This window comes from Chiloscyllium plagiosum, chromosome 1, assembly GCF_004010195.1.
Source record: "Chiloscyllium plagiosum isolate BGI_BamShark_2017 chromosome 1, ASM401019v2, whole genome shotgun sequence".
Taxonomy (NCBI): domain Eukaryota; kingdom Metazoa; phylum Chordata; class Chondrichthyes; order Orectolobiformes; family Hemiscylliidae; genus Chiloscyllium; species Chiloscyllium plagiosum.
Window position 1 is genome coordinate 56,712,658 of NC_057710.1, and position 20,628 is coordinate 56,733,285.

At 39.9% G+C, this 20,628-nt stretch overlaps 1 protein-coding gene across 3 annotated transcripts in view; it reads left to right on the forward strand.

Annotated features, from left to right (window-relative positions):
* The window catches only part of LOC122548398 (probable E3 ubiquitin-protein ligase HERC1), a 349,687-nt gene that overhangs the window by 224,881 nt on the left and 104,178 nt on the right, over positions 1-20,628 (forward strand). For 2 of the 3 annotated variants that reach the window (XM_043686981.1, XM_043686991.1), the window contains exons 41-45: positions 3,626-3,727; positions 5,780-5,993; positions 7,108-7,235; positions 16,820-17,052; positions 19,200-19,465. In XM_043686981.1, coding sequence (XP_043542916.1) covers positions 3,626-3,727; positions 5,780-5,993; positions 7,108-7,235; positions 16,820-17,052; positions 19,200-19,465 — 943 coding nt within the window. The remainder of the gene's footprint in view (positions 1-3,625; positions 3,728-5,779; positions 5,994-7,107; positions 7,236-16,819; positions 17,053-19,199; positions 19,466-20,628) is intronic. The other variant, XM_043687001.1, reaches the window with a different exon arrangement.

Genomic DNA, 20,628 nt, shown 5'->3' on the forward strand with positions numbered 1-20,628 from the left:
CCCCTCGCCCCTCGGGGACTGGACCAGGCTCATCTCTGGTATGTTCATTTGCTGTCATCATACTCAATCACTTCAGGCCTCGCTGAATGCTTCCAGCATCACTGCCTTTTTGAGCTTTACCCTTTGAGAGAGAATCCATACTCACATTACTTCTGTGTTGCTTTGTCATTTAATGCAGACACAAACCTAGGAAGATTGTCATAGTTGTCAGCAGGCATCAGTCAAGCTGAGGGAGGTAGTCTTCACTCAAACATTGCCAGCATATAAGTCAAGGACACCGCCTGGTAGCAAAAAATGACTGCCTCTGATACTTTATGATGCACTTGATTGTTTCCTTCCCTCTTATGACCTGCTATCCTTCTCGAATGAGATAGGGGCATCCATTATAGGAGATTAAAGTGCATGACGCAGCTGTTAATGGTGGTGCAGGTGGGGAGGTGTCCTGAGTGAGCGAGAAGGCAGTGCAGAGGACATGAACAGTTAGTGCTGTCGGGGGGTTTCAAGTTTAACAAGAGCATGGGAGTGTAGGTGTTACAGGTGATAGTGAAAGTAGTAGAGTATGAGCCTTGGAGGGAGGTGGGTACAGCAGCATAGATGGCCTGACTGGGAGATATTAGAGACAAGATTACTGGCAGAGTGGTCAAAATCCAGTGATCTTCCTGCTATGTTGCTGTGCATTCCTTCAGGCAGTTGAAACAGCAATAATCGGGGTAGCCAACTCTGACCAGGCTGGCATGATCTGGTCTGGTATCAGGCTGCTGGTGCTGGGGACAAGGGACACCCTGGGTCAACACCATCCAGACGAGCAGGATCTCGAGGACCATGCCCACAAAGCAGAAAACTAACTTCCTCTTATCTGCCATGTCTTATGCAAATGTCATGAATCATGTACATCAGCCCAAGACTGACCGTGCTTGTCGGCTGCACGATGCGCTTTTAAAGATGGTATGGGAATGAGGATGCCAGTTTTTAGGTGACTATCTGCTGAGCGGTACCTTGTTCCAGGGATGGCGCATCATAACGTGGGGCTAGAATCAGATGCAAAAGATGCCATATAAGTGGAGTAGATAGTTAATAAGGTGAATTTGGTAACATAAGGGTGGGAAATGTTGCTGGGCTACACAGCAGGAAACTATTCAAAAAACTCCTTGCAACTCTCAGAAGCAATACAGTGTAAGATTCAGCCGTTAATCTCAGCTGAGATGGGGTGAGGGTTCATAGAATCATGCAGTGCAGAAGTGGCTATTCAACCCATCAAGCCTGTATTGCCAAAAATGTCTTACTACCTACACTAGTTTCACTTCCCTGTACTGTGCTCATCGCCTTGAATGTTATGACATTTCAAGTGCATATCCAAGTACTTCTTGCAAGTTGTGAATTTTCACACCTCAAACTACCCCATTAGCAGTGCATTCCAGGCCCCACACCTCCATCTGGATGATAAAAGTTTTCCTGAAATACTTGTAAACCATTTCCCTTTCCTTTAAAATTTTGTTCCCTTGTTATTAACCCTTAAATGAAGGGGGAAAGCTGCTTCCTATTTGCTCCAAGCATCCCCTACATAGTCTTATGCAACTCTGTCGGGCTCCCCCATTAACCTTCTCTGCTCCAAAGCAAACAACCTTAGCTAACACAGGCTCTCTTCTTAGCTGAAATGGTCCCCCCTCCCCCAGGAGAATCTCATTGCACCCACTCCAGTGCAGTCGCACCCATCCTATAGTATGGTGACCAGAATTGCACGTTGTACTCCAGATATGGCTGAACCAAAGTTCTGTACATTTCCCACATGACTTCCTTGCTCTTATAATTTATGCCACAATTGATAAGTATCTGATATGCCTTTTTGACTACTCTATTATGCTGTCCTGCCACTTTTCAGGGATCTGTACACAAGCACCCCCAAATCCCTCTGTTGCTCTGAACTTCTGAGAGTCTGGCCATTCATTGAGTACTCCGTTCTGTTGTTTCCTTTTCCAAAATGCATTGCCTCACATTTATCAGGGTTAAATTCCATCTCCACTGACCTGCCCACCTGACCAATCCTTTTAAATCCTCCTGTAGCATCCTGGCCAAATCTTTGTGTCATCTGCAAACTTCAATCATTTGTGAATATCTCAAACATTAAGTGATTAACATTGATCCCTGTGGTATGCCACTGCACACCAGGCGCCAGTCTCTTAAACTGCTTAAAACCACCACCCTCTGTCCTATCATTAAACCAATTTTGGATTCAAGTTGCCTTGAAAAGGTCAGATATCACAAAATTCAGAGGGCATGACAGTGGGAAGAGAGAATTGTCGTACTCAGTATGGATTGAGCTGAAGAAATAGTAATTAGGAGATAATTAGAGCATTTTTTATTTTTTTTTAATTTATTTTAAAGGTTATTGTGTTTGCAACCACAATTGTTCAGCAGTGTGCAGTATTTAAACCTACAGGATATATCCTTTTACTGATAGGAAAAGTCCTAACAACTGCTTTTACATTGGGAAAATGGGAAAATCTGATTTATTTAATGTTCGGAACCAAGGAATAGTCTGAAATGTAATATTCAACTCAGAATGCTAACTGTTTTTCCCGCACTGTTGCCATTCTGCTGTCTATTTCCAGCACTTTGTTTAAAGGTCCTGTTATCCATACAGTTTGTCTCCTCCTCAGACTATTTCTTTGCAGTCATAATTTACTTTCAGTTCTTCGATCTTCACCTTTAGGTGATAGTCTTTTCAGAGTAACTTCTGGACGTCCACATCAAAATATAGACGTTCCCAGAAATTGCTGGAAAAATTCAGCATCTATGGAGAGAAAGCCGAGTTAATTAAGAAGGGTCACTGGACTGAAATGTTAACTCTGCCTTTTCTCCACAGATGTGGAGTTTTACTCGCAATTTCTGGTTTTGTTTCTATTTTCAGCATTCACTGTTCATTGTTTTTTTTGATTCATAGACATTTGTTAGTCCACTCGTCACCTCTTTAAAATATTATAACCTACTCTTTACAAATCCACTCTGCTCTCTCTGGTCAGCTGAAAATTTTCAAAGTGTTCAGACACTTATTCCTGAATTATAGACTTCGCAATTTGCCAGCAACTGAAGTTAGATTAAACACAGTATACACTGTATAATTTCTCATTTGATGTTTTAAAATTTGCAAAAATGAGCATATGACGAGCAAGGTCACAGACACTACACAGCAGATATATCTGATAACATATGGACAGTGTTATAGTAAATAGACTTGAGTCTTTCATAGAGATGAGGAGCAAGCAGCCTTGGGGATAGTCTTGGTGTGCAGATAGTATTGGTATAAAGCACAAAATAAACAGCATGTAATGATTATCTGGAGGTTTTTTTCCTTTTCCCACCATGTTTAGCCTCACGCCATGATTGAATTTTGCAAGCACCCAGGCCATGTTCTCCTTACTATGTACAACTGTGCTCTTTACACTTTAGGTGGCTCTCTGTCTTTTCAAATATATTTTGAAACTAAAATGCAAAGATTTTTTGACAAAGTTATCTTTGTGAAAGGAAGTTCTGTAATTTTATTTTTAAGAAGACTTTTGATATCTTCAGCAAAGGATTGTAAACATGTTGAAAAATAATACCATAATTTCTCCTTTATGCTCAATAGATTGTAGACATGATCCTCCTGAGAATCCACCGCCTGTTGCTGTTCCTTTGCTAGAAATGGGGTTTTCTTTGAGACACATTTGCAAAGCAGTTGATGCTGCAGGTACAGTAAAACAGTTTGAGATCCTGGTTTAGTTAATTTTTTCTGATACGTGTGTTCATGGCAAAATAGACACTTAAGGGCAATACTGATCTTGCAATTGCAATGCATTTTTGAATAAAAGGTAGGCACATAATTTTATTATATGAAGCATTGATTAGAACTCTATTCATTCTGAATATTTCCAATATGACTATACTTTGCCCAGAAGTGCTGAATTCAGTTTATTTCAAGACTTTCTCAATTTTAAATTGAAAAATGGTATTAGATATCAGATTCAAATGAAGGATCTAATGATGCAGAGACACTGTCAAAATTTTCTAAAATTCATTCTGTTAATCAAGGATTTATTTAGTGCAGAGCAACTTCTATTTAAATGTTTCAGTTCACCAAATTGTGCCAAGGAGAAATGAAGACTAAGGTTTTAGGATTGGTGCCCAAAATTTTGCTCAGAGGTTAATTATGCAAAGGGAAGTGTTGGAGAAACCTAAAATGAAATTCCAGATAATGTGCACTAGGTGGCTGAAAGAAGAATGGTAGCTTGTGGGCAAATGGAGGGCATACATGGAGGTTTGGATGACTGGCAAAAAACAGAGTATGGGGATAACTGAGTCTTTTTCAGGATGGCAGCTGGTGACCAGTGAATCATAGATTCCCTACAGTTTGGAAGCAGGCCATTTGGCCCTCTAAAGAGATTCCCAACCATAACCACCTCCCTACCCTGTAACCTGACATTTCCCTTGGCCGATCCACCTAGCCTGCACACTATGGGCAATTTACCGTGGCCAATCCACCTAATCCACACACCTTTGGACTATGGGAGGAAACCAGAGCACCCAGAGGAAACCCCTACAATCTGAGGGAGAATGTGCAAACTCCACTCAGATGGTCTCCCGAGGCTGGAATCGAACCCAGGTCCCTGGTGCTATGAGGCAGCAGTGCTAACCACTGTGGTGCCTCTATATTTTAGAATCAGAGAGCTTAGATTACCATCCATATATCCTAAATAATTATTACACACTAGGAAATGAGAGTTTTACTGGTGATAAATTTTTCTGGCCACACAGTTCAGGACCTCTGTTCAATTCAGCTAAAAATAGACGAGGGCATAATGTGATTAAGTATCAGGTAGGAAACTGAAGATGCAACATACCAAACTATTTTGTTAGAAGACAGAGGGAGAGTAGTAGTCAATGCTACTAGAATATAGTTAACATCCAGAGACAGCAGAGGAGGGGAGGGCCTGTGCAAACAAAATATAATTATCCTGCTACATTCTTAATCAAAGAGTCACAGAGATGTACAGCATGGAAACAGACCCTTTGTTCCAACCCGTCCATGCCAACCAGATATCCCAACCCAATCCAGTCCCACCTGCCAGCACCTGGCCCATATCCCTCCAAACTCTTCCTATTCATATACCTATCAAAATGCCTCTTAAATGTCGCAATTGTACCAGCCTCCCCCATTTCCTCTGGCAGCTCATTCCATACACGCACCACACTCTGTGTAAAAGTTGCCCCTTAGGTTTCTTTTATATCTTTCCTCTCTCACCCTAAACCTATGCCCTCTAGTTCTGGACTCCCCGACCAGGGAAAAGACTTTGCCTATTTACCCTATCCATGCCTCTCATAATTTTGTAAACCTCTATGAGGTCTCTCCTCAGCCTCCGACACTCCAAGGAAAACAGCCCCAGCCTGTTCAGCCTCTCCCTATAGCTCAGATCCTCCAACCCTGGCAACATCCTTGTAAATCTTTTCTGAACCCTTTCAAGTTTCACAACATCTTTCCAATAGGAAGGAGACCAGAATTGCACGTGATATTCCAACATTGGCCTAACCCTCCATCTTAATTTCATTTAAGGTGGTAGAATAGTTTATCCAATATGTCTTGTGAGTATCAGATTCCAGGTAATACAATAATGGAAATACTTCAGTTACAGAGTGATGACTTACATATTTATAATTTGTCAGATTTAATGTTTGTCTTTATCAAGTACCTTTCTGATCTGTAGGCATAGATAAAAAATAAATTTTGTTAATTCTGTATATGTAGGTGTTTCTGGGGATGCCGATCCACAATCAATTGAACAACTAGCCAGCTGGATGCTGGAACATCCACTACCAGAGGAACAGGAAGTCATTGTTTACTCCTCAGCAACCATTGAGAATGATTTGGAGGTACCTGTGGAATCCGAGGTTATAGTACACAACCGAGCAACAACACTCGTGTCTCCAGAAGCTGTTGACAGGGAAGATGCAATTGAAGGGTAAGCAACAAGTCCGAAGAAGATAAGTGTTTCAGTGTTTCTTCATAAATCTATCACTAATGTCAGATCATTTTGGCTTGAGAATTCTTCACTGGATATTTTTCTAGAACTAGCTTTGTTTTTTGCTTGGAATTAGCAAGGTGGTAAAAGGATTTAGTTTGAGTTGAAACAAAATTGCAGTTGAGTACAACTAAAAAGGGTTGATGGAACATCTGTTAGGTGTTCGGAGTTATAAAGGTTTTGATTAATAAACTATAAATTGGGTTGTAAAATTGAACAGACACAAGGCAGGTTAATGACAAATGTAAACTGTAGCATAGGTGTGGGATGCAACTCTACAACATATGAGATTAAGGGTCACTTAAGTTTTAGAAGTAGCAGTAGACATTTAACCATGTTGACATAATAACCTAACTATTCCTTTTTAAAACTGATTGCTCAGATATATAGTTAAGTCAATGAGGCATATCTACAAATATATATTGTGTATGAAAGTGTTATATTGCTTTGGATAGTATATTGAATACGGTGTTAGTCATGATGCCAAGTAAAATTTATGCCTCTATTAGACACTTAAAAAAAAGCAAGTATAAAAGGAATGAGTTATGAGGATAATATAAGGACATTTAGTTTTACAAGCTAGATTCAAAGAGGATTGGAGAGCATAATTTAAGTATTAAATGTTAGAAAGCAAGTGACTTTAACCAAGGCTTTGAGAGCATATAGCACAAAAACCCTTACATAGTGAATATGGAATAACCTGCAAAGGAAGGTAACCAAGGCAATAAAGTTTTTTTTTAAAGTACAATTACTTTTTGGTCCAGTTGTCCTTTTTCTCATTTCTGAAGTAACACTGAAGTCGAAGCATTAACTTTGTTTCTCTGATGTTACCTGACCTGCTGAGTTTCTCCAATAGGTTGTTTTTTTTTTGCCTTTTCTCACATTTACTCAGTCAATACTCCTAATTGTAGAGTGGTGGATACTGTACTGGTGGTGTATTAGAATAATGTTTTATATGTAACAAAACACAGTTGTGTTAATAATAACTAGAGCTTCCGATTGACATTTTACCTTAATCTTTTGTTTCTCCCCATCTTCCTCCCTAATTGAGCAGAACAACTGATGGTTTGGATCAGATAGAAAGAGGAAATTTTATAGATGTGCATTTGACAAGAAATAGGCCTCCACCTGCTCGAAGGCGTAGAGCGAGTCAAGGACAGCGATCTGTATTCAGAGGAGCTGGTAAGATACAGTTATATGACAATACCACTCCTAATTCTACTGTTTTTATTATCAGGTTGACCTAGAAAGCAGATATTTTGCTGCCAGTGGTGGGGATGCACATTATCAAAGTAAACAGTAAAGAAGAGTAAAGAGTGGTGTAGTGTACTATTATAAAGGAAAGTAGAAATACCAAACAAGGATCTAAACATAAAATCAGAAATCTATGGCTAACTAAGGAAGTTAAGAGCTGTATTCAATTAAAAGAAATTTACAAAGTTGTAAAGAAAAGTCAGGTATACAAAGCCTAGATGAGGAGTTTGTAAATTTGTTTTTCAGGTAATTTCTTAGCCTAGCATGTTCTGGAACCAACCAGACTTGGTGTTGTGCAACAAGATACAAATATACGAATCAGGAGCAGAAGTAGATCCTTTAACCCCTCAAGCCTGCTCCTCCATTCAATAAGATCATGGCTGATCTGTTTTGTTTCAAATTCTACATTCTTATGCATCAATCCAGCAATCCTTAACAGTGTTCAATGAATTCACCCCCACCACCACCTGAGGTAGAGTTTCTCAAAAATTTCTTGACTTCACATTTTCCCACATTATATTTCAACTGTCAGACTTTGACCTATTCACTCAACCTATCTATATCCGTCTGCAGTACTTTCCTACCTATCTTGTCTGCAAACTTATGTATCATGCCTTCACAGTTATCTAAGTCTTTGATGTAAATTTTTAAAAAAACCAAAGCCCCAACCTCCAAAGTCATACAATGCTCTGCGAGAGAGAGAAAAATCTCCTCCGCTGTCCTGAAAAGGCAACACCTAATTTTAAAACAATGGTCCACAAGCAGAAACATCCCTTTCAAATCTACCTTGTCAATACCATTCAGGATCTTAAACACTTCAATCAAGTCACCCCATATTCTTCTAAACTCCAGTGGAATCAAGCCCACTGTGTCAACCTTTCCTCAAAAGACAATCCACCATCTACATAAAATCCAGCAAACCTCCTCTGAACTGCTTCTAATGGTCTGAAATTGCTTCCTTTAAAGAGGAGACCAAAATTGCATATAGTGTTCGAGATGCCGTCTCACCATTGCCCTGTATAACTGAAGCAGTGTGCCCTTGCTTTAATATTAACTCCTTTCCTAATAAAGGATTTCAACCCATTATCCACCTTGATTACGTGCTGAATCTGCATACTAACCTTTTGTTACAAATACACACATTCATGTAAAGCCCTCTGTACCTCGCAATTCTGAAGTGTTTTTCCATTTAGATAAATAATGTTTATTTGATTCTTTCTGTCAACGTGAAATAATTTCACACATCCCCCATTAATATCTTTAATTTTCCTTTCATGAATTGAAAGGGCTTAGACAGATATGGGCCAAGTGTTGGCAAATGGGACTAGATTAAGTTAGGATATCTGGTCGGCATGGACGAGTTAGAGCAAAGGGTCTGTTTCTGCGGTGTACATCTCTGACTCTAATGGTACCGCACTGAAGGGTATCCACAATGTTGAGGCAGGACTTCATCTCCACAAGGATTGTGTAGTGGCAACTCCTACCAATACTGTTGTGGGAAAAGCATCTACACAGGCAGATCGGTGAGGATGAGGTCAATATATTTTTCCCTCTTTACAGGTTCTTTCACTATCTATTGCAGACTCGGTTTCGCAGCTATGTTCTTTAGGACTCGACCAGCTCAGTCAGTCATGGTGCTGATGAACCACTGTTGATAGACATTAAATTCCACACTGGGAGAATGCTGTTTTCTCCTTTAGTACTTCCTCTGTGCTGTTTAACACAGAAGAGTATTAACTTAATAACTGAAGCAGTGTGGTAAATGATAATCAGCAGCATGCTTCCTTGTAAATGCTTGACATTATAGTATGAAACATTATTGATTCAGGAGTCAATGCAGCAGAGTCTGCTGATGGGCGGTACATACCCAAGGCTGGTGGTCTTGGTATCTGCGACATCATAATGTTGACAGAATCATACCTTATAGACAATGTCAAAGTATTGCTTGGCTAGCCTATGAACCAGCTCTCCCAATTTTGGCATTGGTTGCCAGATGATAGCATGGAGGATCTTGTTGGGTCTTCGGGCCTGCATTAGCCTGTGTTTCTGATGTCTAGGTTGATATCAGCAGGTCCATCTGGTCTAATTCTTCTTGAGGCATATCTATGTACCCAGCTATAACCTTATTAGTAATAGCAGGTTCAGGGTGATCATGCAGGGTCAACGTGGTTTTGCGAAAGGAAATCATGCTTAACCATTATTGAACTTCTTTTGAGGAAGTAACATGCTATGGATAAAGTGAACCAGGAGATGTATTGTTCTTAAATTTTCCAGAGGACATTTGAAAGAACGCCACACAAAGGTTAAAGTTGAAAAGAAAAGCTCACTGGAGAGAATACATATTGGCATGGATAGAAAATTGGCTTGATAACAGGAAACAAGAATTTGCTTAAATGAGTCTTTTCAGGTTGGCATGAATAATGAGTAAGTGTACAGAAAGTGAGGTCTGCAGATGCTGGAGAGTCGGAGTCAAAAACTCTGATGCTGGAAAAACACAGTCGGTCAGGCAGCATCCGAGGAGCAGGAGAGTCAACATATCGAGCATTCCTGATGAAGGGCTTATGCTCGAAACATCAACTCTCCTGCTCCTCGGATGCTGCCTGACCAGCTGTGCTTTTCCAACGCCACACTTCTTGACATTGATAATGAGTATGTGTCACAGGGATCAGTGCTGGGATCTCAATTGTTCACAATTTTTATCAATGACTTGGATGAAAGGACAGAGGATTTGTTGCCAGATTTGCTGAAGATGCAAAAATAGATAGGGAAGCAAGTTGTGAAGAGGCTAAAAATTGTAAGAGTGCTACAAATAGATACGTTAAAGTGAGTGTGCTAAAATGGGACAAATACGCTGTCTGTGTGGAGTTTGCACATTCTCCCCGTGTCTGCGTAGGTTTCCTCCGGGTGCTCCAGGTTCCTCCCACAGTCCAAAGATGTGCAGATCAGGTGAATTGGCCATGCTAAATTGCCCGTAGTGTTAGGTAAAGGGGTAAATGTAGGGGAATGGGTGGGTTGCGCTTCGGTGGGTCGGTGTGGACTTGTTGGGCCGAAGGGCCTGTTTCCACACTGTAAGTAATCTAATCTAATCTAATCTAAACAAACAAAAAGCACATTATCCAAATGGTGAGAGATTGCAGAGCTGAAAGATGCAGATGGAGCCGGGTATCCTACTGCATGAGTTGGAGGAGGCTAGTTTGTACATATAGGAAGCAATTAGGAAAGCTAACAAAATGTCATCACTTATTACAAGGGAATTGAATACAAAATTAAGAAAGTTATGCTTCAGTTATACAGGACACTGGTGAGACCACATCTGGAGTAGTGTACAGCATTGGTCTCCTTATGTAAGGAATGATGTAAATAAATTGGAAGCAGTTTAGAAAATGTTTACCAGACTAATGCCTAGAATAGGCTAGTTAACTTATGAGGAAAGGTTCGACATGTTTCACTGGAGTTTGTAATAATCAGATCAGCCATGATCTTATTAAATATCCAGCTTGTTTGCATGTTATGAGCAAGGTTGTCAAGAAAGATGTTGAAACACTGTTCCCTTAATTGTAGAACTAGGCACATACCATATATATTCTGGATTAGTGGTGCTGGAAGAGCACAGCAGTTCAGGCAGCATCCAAGGAACAGCGAAATCGACATTTCGGGCAAAAGCCCTTCATCAGGAATAAAGGCAGAGAGCCTGAAGCGTGGAGAGATAAGCTAGAGGAGGGTGGGGGTGGGGAGAAAGTAGCATATACCCGTGTAAAAGTCGGATCTCATGTCAAAGTCAAAAAGGCGTTATTTTTGGCCAAAAAATCTTGTATTTTCTATATATCACAGAGGAAATTGCATGTTCTCATTAACCCACTTAAAAATACCGGTAACTCTACTCATCGCTCTTTGTTTACTATATTACGTCTCTATTCTTTCTTGTGTTCATTCATTCATAACTCTACTTAGCCCACTTGGTTTACTACAGCACATTCATTCAGACTAAGTCTATTGGTACCTATCACACTTTGTTCATTATACATCCAAAAGTTAATATCGTTAAAATGATAGTCACTTTAATTGTGAAATTACGTCTGGATAAAATTGAGATATATTAGCTGCATATATCTTTTGATTCTTTGACAAATGTGTTAATGTAGCTGAGGTTCGTTACATAAGAGAGTAAATGGGAGGGAAATGGAAGAATTTGGCAGGAACCTTCAAGACACTTACACATTCAGAATATAATAGATGTTTCATTTTAAATGTGCCATTATACCAGGCCATGATGATGTTGAACTGTGCAATTTTGCAGGATTACAATGACTCTTTGACTTGTTAAATTTTTGTATCGGTATGTATAAATAAAATTTACTCCCAGTAATACATTCTTGTTTCTTGTGCTTTTACCAGTAATTACCTTTATTGTAATTCATTGTGTTTTTCTTCTTTACCTGGGATTAGTTAAGCGATCAAATCACATTCTGCTGATAATACAATATTTCAAACTGCAGCATGAATTTCAGCCCCTCAAAACAGTGTCTGTGTAATAGTTGACCCTTTCAACTGAACCTTTAAAAATAGTCTAAAAAAATTTGACTTTTACCCAAGTATCTACGGTAATGTCAGGATCATGGAAGACAGATAGGCAGGGAGTTCTTCATTCTGAAGGTTCTCTCCTGGGAAAGATGGTGGTGCAATGGTAATGTCACAGAACTAGTAATCCAGAAACCAGGCTAATGTTCTGGGAACATGGGTTTGATTGAATCCCCCTCATGATTTAACTAAAAACCCATCTACTTCTTTAAGGAGGAAAATCAGCCATCCTTTACTGATTTGACCCATTTTCTGACTCCAGACCCACAGCAATGTGGTTTGACTCTTAATTCCCCCTGGGCAATTAGGAATGGGCAGAGTTGATAAAGCGTGGCACTGGAAAAAGCACAGCAGATCAGGTAGCATCCAAGGAGCTGCTGTGTCTTTTCCAGCACCACACTTTATCAACTCTGATTTCTCCAGCATCTGCAGTGCTCACTGTCTCCTGATTAAGAATGGGCAATAAATGCTAGCCTAGCTAGTTACACCCTCATTCCATGAATGAAGAAAACAAAAACCCAGAGGGTTGGCGATACTCGGTTGTACATTCTGAGATAGAAATGATTTTGAACTCTTAAGAGACCATTATGGCCCTGAATAGGAAAGTGGATTTGAGGTTAATACTCAGCTTAATCCTTTTGTATGACAGAACAGGCTTGTTGAGTCATGTGGACTATCCTTGCTCCTATGAAATTCCTAATTTTAAATTTTAGGTACATGGAAAGTGATAGCCCATGCATGTAAAGACCTAGGAGGAGAAGGAGGAAATTCAGCCCCTCAAGCTGCTCCGCCATTCAATCCAATCATCGCTCCTCCCATCGCTCCTCCCATTGCTCCTCTCTCCTCGCTCCTTGCTCCTTTTCACATCTCACCTCTCCTTGCTCCCGTGCTCCTTCTCTCCTTCTCACCTCTCTCCTTCTCACCTCTTTCTCCTTCTCACCTCTTTCTCCTTCTCATCTCTTTCTCCTCCTTCTCGCCGCGCTCTCCTTCTCGCCGCGCTCTCCTTCTCGCCGCGCTCTCCTTCTCGCCGCGCTCTCCTTCTCGCCGCGCTCTCCTTCTCGCCGCGCTCTCCTTCTCGCCGCGCTCTCCTTCTCGCCGCGCTCTCCTTCTCGCCGCGCTCTCCTTCTCGCCGCGCTCTCCTTCTCGCCGCGCTCTCCTTCTCGCCGCGCTCTCCTTCTCGCCGCGCTCTCCTTCTCGCCGCTCTCTCCTTCTCGCCGCTCTCTCCTTCTCGCCTCGCTTCCCCTCGCCTCGCTCCTCTCTCCTTTCATTGCTCCTCGCTTTGTTTTAAATCTGCTACCCTTTATTCTAAAACTATGGCTTCTCATTTTGGATTGCCCCACATAGTCATTGCGACATACAGCACGGAAGCAGACTCTTCAGTCCAATTAGACAATGCCAGATGTAATCCCAAACTAAACTAGTCCTGATTTGGAGATGCCGGTGTTGATCTGGGGTGTACAAAGTTAAAAATCACACCACACCAGGCTATGGTCTAACAGGCTTATTTGGAAGCACTAGCTTTCTTGTTTGTGTACTTATCAGAATGTCTTTTAAAAGTTGTAACTGTGCCCACATCTATCACTTCTTCCTCAGAAAGTTCATGCAAGCTATTCTGTATTTTTTAAAAAAGCCCCTCTCTTTTCTTTTTTTTTTAAATCTCTCTCTTCTCATCTTAAAAAATATGCCCACTAGTTTTGAAATCCCCATGAGGAAACATCCTTTTTTATGTCTACCTTGTCAATCATCTTTAACATGTTACTTACCTCAAATAGATCTCCTCTCCTGTTAAACCCCAGAGATTATGGGCCTAAACTGTTCAATTTGTTCATCATAGGAACAATTCCTTATCTCTGGAATTGATCTTGTGAATTTCTTCTGAACTGCCTCTGATATAACTACATCCCTCCTCAAGTACAAGTTGGAGAAGATAGGATATGGGCCATAGTGTTTTGGTTGAGTTGAGATTTATGGAGGAGCATGGAGGGGAGCTTGATCAGGAAAGGATTGGAATACCATAGCCTGGAAATGACAGTAGATGGACTTAGCCGCCCGAGGTAGGCAATCTTCATCGGTGAAGCAGTCTGGTTTATCCTGAAACTCTGATGTTAGGGGCATGGAACCAATTATGGAAATTTAGATTTTATGGTGTTGGCAGATTATTCCAGTTTTTTTCTCAGGTTAATTTAAGGAAATTGTGGTACGTCAAAGACCAGATAACAAACAAAGTCCAGCAACAAAGGCAGTCAATGGATCAAGAGAGTTGAAGCAGCAGATTCCAAGCTCATGTGAGCAGCACGGTGGCACAGTGGTTAGCACTGCTGCCTCACAGCGCCAGAGACCCGGGTTCAATTCCCGCCTCAGGCGACTGTCTGTGTGGAGTTTGCACGTTCTCCCCATGTCTGCGTGGGTTTCCTCCGGGTGCTCCAGTTTCCTCCCACCATCCAAAAAGATGTGCAGGGTCAGGTGAATTGGCCATACTAAATTGCCCGTAGTGTTAGGTAAGGGGTAAATGTAGGGGTATGGGTGGGTTTCGCTTCGGCGGGTCGGTGTGAACTTGTTGGGTCGAAGGGCCTGTTTCCACACTGTAATCTAATCTAATCTAATCATGTCTTTGAGCAGCCCACACCGATTTCACATAGGTCTGTATATAAGTAAGAGGTCCGTACAGTGCATGCAAAACATTACATCTCATTTTCCACTTGGGTACCCTGCAGGCTCCAGGATTCAGCATAGAGTTCAATAACCTTGAAGTCTGATATTGTCCTTTTACCCACCCCCACAACCTGGTCCTGTCATGACATGGGTTGTTTTCCACACAGTCTGCCCACTCCCTCCTACTGTCTGCTCTCATTATCACATTCAGCTTCTCTTCGGTCGTGGCCTATTATCAATAATCCTGCCTACCCCTTGCATATTTCTTTCTCTGTGGGCTCTGTCTCCAAGTATAGCCAGCATTTTCTGATTTTGTTTCAGATCGCCAACATTTGCAGTTCTTTGTTTTATATCCATACAAGACTAAGTTTTGCAAGGTTTGTGAAGGTTTGTAGCTCAGGTTGAGGTTTAGGGTGTAGGTTTGCTCGCTGAGCAGTAGGTTTGATATCCAGACGTTTCATTTCCTGGCTAAGTAGCATCATCAGTGGCGATCTAGGTGGTATCTAGATCTATGTTTTTGTTTATGGCATTGTGGTTGGAGTGCCAGGCCTCTAGGAATTCTCTGGAATGTCTTTGCTTAGCCTGTCCCAGGATAGATGTGTTGTCCCAGTCGAAATGTTTTTTTTTCATCCGTGTGTAGGGCTACGAGGGAGAGAGGGTCGTGTCTTTTTGTGGCTAGCTGGTGTTCGTGTATCCTGGTGGCTAACTTTCTTCCTGTTTGTCCTACGTAGTGTTTGTGGCAGTTCTTGCATGGAATTTTGTAGATGACATTGGTTTGTCCATGGGTTGTACTGGGTCTTTTACGTTTTTGTTTGAGAGTGTTGGTGGGTTTATGTGCTACTAGGATTCCGAGGGGTCTTAATAGTCTGGCTGTCATTTCTGAAACTTATTTGATGTATGGTAAGGTGGTTAGGGTTTCTGGCTATGTTTGGTCTGCTTGTCGTGGTTTGTTCTTGAGGAATCTGCAGACTGTATTTTTTGAGTATCCGTTCTTCTTGAATACGTTCTCCTCTGGTTTCCGAAGTTCGTCTGTGCTGCAGTGTGTGGTGGCTCATTGGAATAATGTTCTGATACAGCTTTGTTTGTGTGTGTTGGGATGGTTGCTGGTGTAGTTAAGTATTTGGTCAGTGTTTGTCGGTTTTCTGTATACACAGGTTTGTAGTTCTCCGTTGTCCTTTCTTTTGACTGTGACGTCCAGAAATGCGAGTTTGTTGACAGGCTAAGTAAAGACATGCCAGAAAATTCCTAGAGGCCTGGCACTCCAACCACAACACCATAAACAAACACACAGATCTAGATACCATCTATCAACCCCTCTAAAAACGAACAGGAAATGACATCACCACAAATCCCAGGAACCCCATCCAGGACAAACATATAAATAGAAAGCAGGAGACAACAGCTTCGCTTCACTTGGAGGTCGCCACTGATGATGTTACCTAGCCAGGTAATGAAACGTCTGGATATCAAACCTACAGCTCAGCGAGCAAACCTGCACCCTAAACAAGACTAATTGGCACAAAACTAGCAGTTTTATGTAGATCACAAAGCTGACTAATTTTGTGGGGTTTTATTTAAGGTCAATTAGTTTTACATTTGCATAGTGGCATTGTAGTATGCAGCCACTGTATTTTATTGGTTGAGATTGACACAAGGTTCAAACAGTGGAGAATTGTTCCATTGTCTGAACTTTGCGCTGTTCTCTATAATGAAAGTAAAATGTTAATTCAATTAGAATGAAATGAGTTCTGATAATTTCAAGCATCTCTCTCTCTCTCTCTCGCTCGCTCGCTCGCTCTACTTGAAACACAATTGCTTACTTGACAGACCACTGTGAATGATCAGTGTTGGTAATGAACTAGTGCTGTTGGTGTCATTGTGCATCTCTCTGATCATGTAGCCATCTGAGTTAAACAACCCCCTAAGCAAAGTCAGAAATCACTGGAAATGTATGACAGATGACTAAACTAGATTGGTTCTAATGAAACAGTCTTTTACATTGTGGGTACTGAGTGAACTGCTATGTATTCCATCATTTCTTTTCACCACGACCATGTATATTAGTTAATTTAGTTATATTAGTTGAATTGGAAATATTAATCTTTTTAACTAAAATAGTTTGCATTTTTCTATTAATGTTCCAATTGCGAGAGGCTGATAATTATAGAACACATTCGTAAGTGTTGTGTATCATTGCTCAATAATCTATTTGCAGACTAAATTTAAGGAAGTAATAAGTCATAGTTTTCATTTGTAAATGCCTAAAATGTTTATCCTTAAAGAATCTAGATCTCCTCAGCTGGTTCAGTCAACCTTAAGAAGAGAACCTGGAACTGCAGGATGGCAGGAGGTTGATGCTATGTCTGACCGCAATCTGGATGGAGAGTTGGAGCTCTGTTTTTCTGAGGATCCATTGTCTGAAGGTTCTGTTGAAGATATGTTTCCTTCTGAATGTGGTACTGAAAATGAAGCACAAGGCATGTGGTTTTCTGAGATGATGGATTGGCCTAACATGGTAAAATCATAAACCTTTTCTTAATGTTGTTCTCCCTTTTATTAAATAATTAAGTATATGTCTCTGTTTCATATCAAATGTGAATATTTTATTCTTTATTTACCAATTGTTATTTTAAATGGGGGAAAAAAGTCTTTAATTTTGCTTACTACTTTATTGTTACACTTCTCCCCCATGCAATGTATGAGAAATCATAATAGTTCACTGAATAATACTTGAGGAAGAAGATCAACAACAATGTAGTTCCATTTTTGACCCATGAGGGATTGTAGAAATGACCATTAGGCATCTAGTTTATTGACTTCAACTCTTTTTTTTTGCAGCACAATCTAACCTACTTAATTTCATTCTTTGTCATTACTCCTAAAAAAAACATTATTTTCTTCTTTCTCTAGTTCCCACCACAAGTGTTGAATAACAAACTTTAAAAAACAATGTTCCCAACCTGAATGCCTTCCTGGTCCACTTGTCTTTTCACTTGAGAATCTAGACCCAACATGGAAGATTTAGTAGTTAAAACAATAAAATTACTTCAAATTACAAAGATGGCTGCTGAATGAGTAACCTTGCAACCTGTCTTTTCATTTGGAATCTAATGTCATAATTATTCTCTGCCTTTTCAAAATTTTCTACAGCAAATGATATTATTTCTAAAACTAATCTCAACACCCTGACCTGGGCTTGTGGAGTAGTGATATTTTCTAGTGCCCTTGTATCTCTACCCCATGGTTCCTGCTGCAAATGTTGGTTGGTCAGAGACTACTTCCCTTCACTTTTATGCTTGCTGATATTACTTATTTGACACAATTGAGAAGTGTCAAATTTCTGACTTTTACCTTGGATTACAGATTTCAGGGCTAGGGAAAATGGTAGTCACTTCTCACTAAAGAGTAAACAATTCATGGTCTAAAACTTCTGTTTGTTTTTGGTTTATTGAGTATTTTTTTTAGATAGAACTCCTACAATCTATGTATTTTGAATACATCTCTAAAATGGTATTTTTGAATAATTTTATTGTAATTACTCTGGAATTTAATATTCTTAATTCATCCTGAATAATTTTGATAATTTTATCTGAATGCTGTCATAATTGTGGGTGAGTTGGTAATGTTTTTCATTTTGAATGCAAGAGCCATTTCAGGAATTTGATTAATCATTCATGAAATGTGAATGTCACTGGCTATACCATCATTTGTTACCCATCTCCAGTTGTCCTTGACTAGATTGGAGTGAGCTACTGTAAGATGAAAAAATGCAAGAACGAGAAACAGAGCACTCATCCCCAGTTTTGATATCCTAGTAACCATGTTTCTATAACATAAGATCATACCCCGTTAACCTCTTTTTATGCAGTTAATTCATTTTCTTGAACCTCTGCAGTTCATGTGGTGTTGGTACAACCATAGTGTTATTTCTTTTTGACTCTATACAAATTTGAGTGGCTTGCTAGGACATTTCAGAACACACTTAAGACTAACACACATTGCTGAGAGTCGAGATTCCTTGCCCAGGTAAGAATGACAATTTTATTTCCCTTAGAGAACAAAGAATTAGTGAGCCAGATTTTCTTCTTAACCCCAAATCAATGATGATTTCAAGGATTAACTTTTAATTCCACATGTACTAATTGAATGTAAAGCTTCAGCTGCTAGGGAGCAGATTGGGAGGTATGATCTTTTACTATTGCAATGATATAACCACTATACTGCCACCTCCCCATGAGTACAATAATTGGTGTTGACAATCCAGTGCCGTACTGAGAGAGTTTTACTCTCTTCAAAATGAGACACTGAATTGAAGCTCAGTATTCCCCCTTTGGTGGACTTAAAAGATTTCTAAGAGGATCAGCGGATTAATCTGCAAGGTAATGATAACTATTTATCTACCAATCAACATAATAAAACAGACTGTTTGTTTGGTTACTATCATATTGCTCTTTCTGGGGACTTGATGTATTCAAATTGGATGTAATATGTTTGATAATACAGCAGTAACTGATGAGCTATAAAGCACTTCGTGGTGTTCTGAGATTGTAAAAAGCATCATTTAATGGCAAGTTTGTTTTCTATGTATTAACATTGAATGTGTAAATAAGAATTTTGTAGATTTTCTTGCATTTTACCTAAATGCTTTGTGAACTCACTCAGTGCCAGGACACCTCAGATGTAGAAGAGATTGTCATTTGTGAACTCTGTGATACTCATACAATGCAGTTCAACAGTCACATGAAGAGACATCACCCTGGTTGTGGAGAGAGTGCAGGTCATTTGGGATATCGGAGTAATGGAGCCTATGTTGATGGTTGGTTTGGAGGAGAGTGTGGCACAGGGAGCCCGTACTACTTGATGTGTAACAATTGCCGTGCAAAGTACCTAGCAGAAAAGCCAAGATACAAGCAAGCCAAATTAAATCGGTGAGGATAATTTAGTTACTTTTTTTTTATTTTTGTTGAGGTTTCTGTATCTTAAGTCCCTTAGGGAGATGTAAGATAAAGAACTTCAAGATTATATATTTTTATAGTTTAAAAGCTCAAATTTTCATAAATCATGGGTTACAAAGGAAAGTGACTTATTGAACTTATTGAACCATAAAAATTGGAGAGAAATAGATCTATCCAAATTGTTAAAGTTATCCTTTTATTGTACAGTTTCATGTTTTAAAATTGTTGTGTTTAGATTACTTAATGGGAGAGAACCCCTAAATCCAGCTGCAACAGGGACAAGTGTGTCATTTAATTAGCTCCAATTGTTGTTGGAATCACTTGGAGAAATTATTCTGTTTCAGGAACTAAGTCACAATGTTTTCATATGTTACTGAATGCAGTATTAATTAATGTTTTATTATTATTTTTAATTATGATTAAGTAATTAGCTTTTCTGTATATGTGGGCAAAAACTTGAAATCCTAGTTTTCAAAGAGTGTTCCTCTTCGGAGTAATTGCAACAACCCTACCAGGGTAGGTTTCATCTGTCTAAGCTTTAATTCTTTATACAAGTTCTGAACACTTAGTTCAGTCTAGCTGTGGTACACGCTAGGTATGAGAATGTTGTCACAAGCTTCATTTATTAAATTAATTGCAGTAAGTACAAAATAGTAGTGAAAGTAGTAAGTTCAATTTGGAAAACAGATTCATGAATTCCAGTTGATTGTGGCACTATCTCCTAAATGTTCTGTTGACTGCATTCTTGCTTCTTCCTGATTTTCTTCTTTGAGTTGAATGTCTGCTACTCGATGCTAGTTTTAGTTAATCTGAGTCCAAGCTTAAGTGTATAATTTGTGGTGTTTCTGTGATCTCATTTACTTATAAAGTTGTAGAGTCATAGAGTCGTACAGCACAAACAGACCCTTTGGTCAAATTTGTCCATGCTGACCAGATATCCCAATCTGACCTAGTCCCATTTGCCAGCATTTCCCCCATATCCCTCTAAATAGAGCATAGAAAAGTAAGCACAGAATAGGCCCTTTGGCCCACGATATTGTGCCGAGGGTTAATCCTAATGTAAAATAAAATAACTTAACCTACGCACCCCTCAACTCACTGCTATCCATGTGCATGTCCAGCAGTCGCTTAAATGT